The sequence below is a fragment of the Chiloscyllium plagiosum genome, chromosome 30 (assembly GCF_004010195.1).
Source record: "Chiloscyllium plagiosum isolate BGI_BamShark_2017 chromosome 30, ASM401019v2, whole genome shotgun sequence".
Classification (NCBI taxonomy): domain Eukaryota; kingdom Metazoa; phylum Chordata; class Chondrichthyes; order Orectolobiformes; family Hemiscylliidae; genus Chiloscyllium; species Chiloscyllium plagiosum.
In genome coordinates, this window is record NC_057739.1 from 38060684 (window position 1) to 38067768 (window position 7085).

A 7085-nucleotide genomic window follows, 5' to 3' on the forward strand; every position below is an offset into this window, starting at 1 on the left:
TAATGGAGATGGAGAGGTCCAGGAAGGGGAGGGAGGTGTCAGAGATGGTCCAGGTAAATTTAAGGTCAGGGTGGAATGTGTTGGTGAATTGCTCAACCTCCTCGTGGGAGCATGAGGTGGGGCCGATGCAGTCATCAATGTAGCGGAGGAAGAGGTGGGGAATGGTGCCAGTGTAATTACGGAAGATCAACTGTTCTACGTAGCCAACAAAGAGACAGGCATAGCTGGGGCCCATATGTGTGCCCCTGGCTACCCCTTTGGTCTGGAGGAAGTGGGAGGATTCAAAAGAGAAATTGTTAAGGGTGAGGATCAGTTCGGCCAAATGAATGAGAGTGTCGGTGGAAGGGTACTGTTGTGGACATCTGGAGAGGAAAAAACGGAGGGCTTGGAGGCCCTGGTATGTATCTGCCATGTATCCAATCCCTCTACACCTCCATCCGCCATGACCAGGGCCTCCAAGCCCTCTGTTTTTTCCTCTCCAGATGTCCCCAACAGTACCCTTCCACCGACACTCTCATTCGTTTGGCCGAACTGATCCTCATCCTCACCTTCATCCCCTCCCCCACTCACTTATTGTACTCTATGTTACTTTCTCCCCTCCCCCCCCCCCCCCTAGCTTATCTCTCCACGCTTCAGGCTCTCTGCCTTTATTCCTGATGAAAGGCTTTTGCCCGAAACGTCGATTTCGCTGAAGCTCCTCGGATGCTGCCTGGACTGCTGTGCTCTTCCAGCACCATTGATCCAGAAGCTAAATCTTAAAGTCTAGCTGACCATTCTGGAAATACATGCTTGGTCAGCCAGGAAGACAAAAGGAGGGGAAATAATTCAAGTTAAACCTTCACCTGGTCTGAGGTTACCATGGAGGAGGATTCTCCATCTCATCCTCTCCCCTCGCCTGAGGCATGGTGACCCTCTGGTTAAGTCATCACCAGTTGTCTCTCTCTGAGAGAGCAGCCGTACGGTCTGGTTAGGCAATGGCGATTTTACCTAATTTTTAAAATTCCAAACAGCTTCACTAAATCCTGTGCTATGATTCTTTTTCAGGAGAGCTGTTTAATAGAGCAGCAAATCAGACAGCTCCCAAAGTCAAAATGATTTACAATGTTTGTGACCAAGTACGTAATTTATTCCACAAGAATTGACACACCTTTGGTCACTGTCCTTACAGGATTAAGTTAGGTGCAGCACATCTATGTTAAATTTTCCATCAATTTTCAAATCTACTGACCCTTAACAAGAACTTGTTACTAATGAATGCACATAGGCAGACAAACACACAAAGGGCATAGATGTTAACAACTCTTTGTGATTTTAATGAATAAGCACAAAGGGAATTCCCTTGGAGAGGCTGCAGCCAAGTCTAAAAGACTCCCCCTAACTCCAGTTGCTGTATCAGCAAAGTTGGATAAGGATGTCATTTGTAACGGTTTGAAAGACTTTTGTTCCCCAGCCAGTGCAGTACGTGGACTCGTATAGCTCCACAAACAAGTTGATTTGTGAAGCTGGTCTTGAGGCTGTGGGATTGTGATTTTCAGCTAAGCCCCCTTGTGTTTCGACCTTGTCACTGATTGACAAGAATCAATTGAGGATTGCAAATTCGGATCCATGGTGGGGGGAGGTGATTTGGAGTTTTGACGTCAGTGTAATATGTACAATGTTGATTTCACAAGGACACAGCCTGCAGTGAAATCAACATTGTACATATTACACCGACATCAAAACTCCAAATCACCTCCCCCCCCACCGTGGATCCGAATTTGCAATCCTCAATTGATTCTCAAGGATAAAGGAAAGCTCTCAGGTCTCTCCCGAGACTGTAATCGATAATCAGGAACCTGTACAATCCTATCAGTTCCAATGTCTCAGTTGTCTAGCCCCTGCCACCAATCCTGTTTGGACACAGTGAGTCACACAGGGATCCCAGTGCACAAGCTGTTAACTCTTAGCCTGGACATTGAGTTTCAGCAGACTATTCAGCTAAAGGCAAGCACCACAACAGAGTCTGATCCTGTACTCAGACAATATCAAAGACAGAAACAGAGTAACTCTGGGAGGGGACACTGAAGTTTCATTGCTAATTTACTCTGACATTGCAAAACAACGTCCACACAGCCTTGAGCCTAACCAAGAGGAAATAATTTGCTTTTATCCAGCACCATACATAATCTAAGGTCTACTAAACTCAACTTAAGCACTTTTGAAACATAGTCACTGTTGAATTATGGAAAATAGCAATGAGATAGTGGCCTGGAGTGTAATGATGGGGAAACTGTCAGCAAACGTCACAGTGCCTGGATCACAGCTGACAACCACACCTGGAATTCACACCTGCCCAGCTACATATGCAAATTCACGTGCACCTCCCTGCTTTCTCAAAGGGCAGGCTGTTAAACTTCTCATTTTTCCACTGGGAAATTGCACAAAAGTACTTGAATCATCATACACAACCACTTTTAAGGCTATTAGGTTTGCGGGAAAAAACCTTTGAGGAAGTTACATTTTGTTGAATACGATCTGATAGGGCTTTGAACACCACACTGACCAATCTGGGGGCTGGCCGTGAAAAACTATTACTGGCCTTTTGCAGTGTCAAATTTCTTCATTTTGACAGGATCACACCTTGGGTTTTTAGAAAGTATATATTTTTAGAACGTTATGATATTTCAGACTCCACCCTTCAATCTATTCTTTGGCCAAAATAATTATTTCACTCTCAATGATATGATTAAAAAGGGAAGGATAATCAGTGAATTTCATTTCCTGGGTTGCTGGCTATGAGAATACTTCAATGTGATTGGATCAAGGACAAGGTCCCTCCATCAAATTAATGTGGGGAAAGGAGAAATCTATACCTTAACGTCATTAGTGCATCTCAGGCAGCTTTCTATGTGGATAGTAGCAGTCACTTCATCACTGACTGCAAAATAATCTCTTTCAGTGGTTTTGATAAAGGGATAGATGTTGGCCAGAACTCCAGGACAAATAGGGCGGCACGGTGGCTCAGTGGTTAGCACTGCTGCCTCACAGTGCCAGGAACCCAGGTTCGATTCCAGCCTTGGGTGACTGTGTGGAGTTTGCACAATCCCCCCGTGTCTGCGTGGGTTTCCTCCGGGTGGTCCGGTTTCCTCCCACAGTCCAAAGATGTGCAGGTCAGGTTAATTGGCCATGCTAAATTACACATTGTGTTAGGTACATCAGCAAGAGGGAGGTGGGACTGGGTGCGTTGCTCATCGGAGGGTCGGTGTGGACTTGTTGGACCGAAGGGCCTGTTTCCACATTGTAGGGAATCCAATCTAATCTAATCTAAACTTCCCTACTCTTTGTTGAATCATGCTGTGGGATCCTTCAAAAACAAAGGGAAGAGTGCTCCAAATGGTTTGTCCCTAATCCCCGTCCCCACAAAGCTCATACCCGCTTCTCAAATTCTTCCCCTTGCTTCACTTCACGAGGGTAGCCATCAATCAGGAAGCCCTTTGAGACATCGGCCTTAGCAATCATAGCATCCTTCAGCATTTCCAGGATAGTTTCCTGAGGAAAGGAGATACACAGGATGTTCAATGTGTAGTAACAGGGGATACAAAAATGCACAATACTCACACCATCACTTGTGCAAACGAGACAAAAACCAGGGAACGATAGACCAGTCAGCCCTACGTCAGTGGTGGGTAAGTTGTTGGAGGGGATTCTGAAGAGAGAGAGGATTGACATGTATTTGGAAAGGCAGGGACTGATGACAGACAGTCAAGATGGCTTTGTGGGTGGGAAACCATGTCTTACTAACTTGATTGGGTTTTTTGAAGAGGTGACAAAAAAAGATTGATGAAGACACAGTGTTGTCAATATGGACTTCAGCAAGATGTCTGACGTGGTTCTACATGGTAGATTGGTGAGTAAGGTTAGATCACATGGGTGTTGAGAGTGTGGTGCTGGAAAAGCACTGCAGGTCAGGCAGCATCCGAGGAGCAGGAGAATCGACGTTTCGGGCAAAAGCCCCTCATCAGGAATGAGGCTGGGAGTGTGGGGGAGCGGGGGAGAGATCACATGGGATCCACTGGGAGCTAGCTAGGACACAACATTAGCTTGAAAGTAGGACACAGAGGGTGGTGGTGGTGGTGGAGGGATGTTTTTCAGACTGGAGACCTGTGACCAGAGTGCCACAAGGATCGGTGCTGGGTCCACTGCTTTTCATCATTTATATAAATGATTTGGATGTGAATATAGGAGGGATGGTTAGTAACTTAGTAGATTACACCAAAATTGGTGGCGTAGTGGTTGAACTTGATGAATGTTGTTAAACTTGAGAGGGCACAGAAAAGAGTTACAAGAATATGAGAAGCTGAATAGAGTGGGGCTTTAGAGACAATAGACAATAGATGCAGGAGTAGGCCATTCTGCCCTTCGAGCCAGCATCACCATTCATTATGATCATGACTGATCATCCACAATCATTATCCTGTTCCTGCCTTATCCCCATAACCCTTGATTCCACTATCCTTAAGAGCTCTATCCATCTCTTTCTTGAAAGTATCCAGAGACTTAGCCTCTACAGCCTTCTGGGGCAGAACATTCCATACACCCACCACTCTCTGGGTGAAGAAGTTACTCCTCAACTCTGTTCTAAATGGCCTATCCCTTATGTTTAAACTTTGTCCTCTGGTTCTGGACTCAGTCATCAGCGGAAGCATGCTTCCTGCCTCCAGAGTGTCCAATCCTTTAAAATGGTTGATAAAAATCATGCAGGACTTGGATAGGGAGGATAACCAAAGTCCTATTCCTAGTGTAGGGGAGTCCAACACCAGACAGCATAGTTTAAGGTGAGCGGGGAAAGATTTAAAAAGTACTGAGGGGAAACTTTTTCCATGCAGAGGGTGGTGCATGTCTGGAACGAGCTGCTAGATGAAATGGTGGAGGTTGGTACATTTGAAAGGCATCTGGATGGGTATATGAATGGGAAGGGTTTAGAGGGATATGGGCCGAATGCAGGCAAATGGGACGAGGTCAGACTGGTTGGCATTGTGACTCTCACTCTATAACTGGCCAAATATGTGGGATTACTAGCGCCAGAGTTTAAAGTTGATGTAGAAATGAAGCTACAGTCAAGTTAACTTGCAGCCCGAAAGTGTGTGATAATGGTGACAGAAGCTCAGTCCTAGTTTTCCAGTTTAAGTTTTGAGGAGGGAGTTCCGTGCAATTATACTGAAATGTGTTCTGTTTTGCCCCAGCTGTCACAGGCAGTTTGAGTGCAGTCCTGTGTTGCAAAAGACCGAAGAGAATGTTGGAATTCAGAGCACGATCACTGACAGGTCAGTCAGGTGCTCGCCCAAAACAATTATTCAGAGAATATGAACGCAGCTGCAACAACAACAATGTGCATTCTTATGGCGCCTTTAAAGTAAATGGAGAAAAATTGCTTCCTTCGACAGGAAGATCAGTAATCAGAGGGCACAGATTTAAGATAATTGCTAAAAAAAAAGTAATAAAAACCAGAACAGAATTGAGGCAAACACTTTCTGGGTCTTTTTTCATGCAGCAAGTTGTGGCCTGATGGAAGCAGACTCAACAGCAACTTGCAAAAGAGAATTGGTTAAATACTTGAAAGGAAGAAAATTGCAGACCAGGAGGGGAGGGAAGGTGAGTGGCTGGGCGAGACAAATTGGCCAGCTCTTTAAAGGAACAGGGTAGCTCAATGGACTGAAAGGCATCCTGTTCTGTAGGATTCTGGGAGAAGAATTCAAGGCACTTTGCCGGAGGCCAGTCAGAAAGAAAAAGGCCCAGAGAGAAACAGACGCTGCTGTTTCCACACCAGAGACAAAAGCGAGGACAAAATGCACTTTGGGTCACGGGGACTTTGGATCAAAGCGATTGATAAGCTTGGCAATATGTCCAAGGTAACGTGGAGAACATTACTGGGCAAAGTTCATGCAGACATGTATTCAGCTGAAGGGAAAACTTGCTTAGCAGCTTTTATTAACGTTCTGGCACGTAGAAATTGTGTGAACCACAACAGACTATTCTCAGAGCCAAAGCAGGGCAGGGTTGTTGGGGGAGTTGCATTCTTTAATGAGGGATTCTCACTGTGATTGGACTTACCAGAGGCACAAGTCCTCCCGCCTCCATAATGTTTTGGAAATGCTTCCCTCTCTCCGAGCCAGAATTGACTTCAGCCCTCAGCAGGTCGCCGGTGGATAGGTGAGTGTAGCCATATTTATGTACAACCTTCTCACACTGAGTTCCCTTGCCGGATCCTGGGCCACCTATTTATGGACAAAACGGGAGAGTGCATCATTAAAGCAATGCCGGGGTACGGCTGGGTGAACCCCCAATCTGATGCAGTGTTGGTCACAGAAACATTTCAAGATAATTACCAACATACCACCTTTTTTTCTTAGAAACGTATTTTCCCTGTCCAATTGTTCGCAGTCCTGTCCTATCACCTTCTTTGATTTGTAGGTCCAGACAGGGTCATACAGCATGGAAACAGACCCTTCGGTCCAACCAGTCCATGCTGACCATAATTCCAAGCTGAACTAGTCCAAATTACCTGCCCATATCCCTCCAAACATTTCTCATTTATGTACTTCTCCAAGTATCTTTAAAACATTGTATTTGTACCTGCGTTCACCACATCATCTGGCAGTTCATTCCAGACAAAAAAAACTTCAGATGCTGGAATTCAAGGTAGACAGGCAAGAGGCTGGAAGAACACAGCAAGTCAGGCAGCATCAGGAGGTGGAGACGTCAACGTTTCGGGTGTAAACCTTTGTCAGGACTGGAGGTGGGTGTGGGGGGAGCTGCAGATAAAAGGGCGGGAAGGGGGGAGCGGGGAAGGGGTGGTGAGGTGGTGATAGGTGAACACAGGTAGAGAAGTTGGTCAATGGGAGGAATGAATCCAGTTGGTGGCTGGAAGGAAGGAGAAAGTGAGGACTGCAGACGCTAGAGATCAGAGTCGATAAGTGTGGTGCTGGAAAGGCACAGCTGGTTAGGCAGCATCTGAGGAGCAAGAGAGTGAACATTTCAGGCATAAGCCCCTCATACATTCCTGATGAAGAGCTCATGCCTGAAATGTTGACTCTCCTGCTCCTCAG

General features: G+C 45.9%; 1 protein-coding gene across 3 annotated transcripts in view; it reads right to left on the reverse strand.

Moving 5' to 3' along the window:
• The window catches only part of LOC122564928 (adenylate kinase isoenzyme 1-like), a 178698-nt gene that overhangs the window by 10612 nt on the left and 161001 nt on the right, over nucleotides 1-7085 (reverse strand). For all 3 annotated transcript variants that reach the window (XM_043720421.1, XM_043720423.1, XM_043720422.1), the window contains 2 exons: nucleotides 6091-6254; nucleotides 3412-3528 (listed from right to left, as the gene is read on the reverse strand). In XM_043720421.1, the coding sequence (XP_043576356.1) occupies nucleotides 3412-3528; nucleotides 6091-6254 (281 nt within the window). The remainder of the gene's footprint in view (nucleotides 1-3411; nucleotides 3529-6090; nucleotides 6255-7085) is intronic.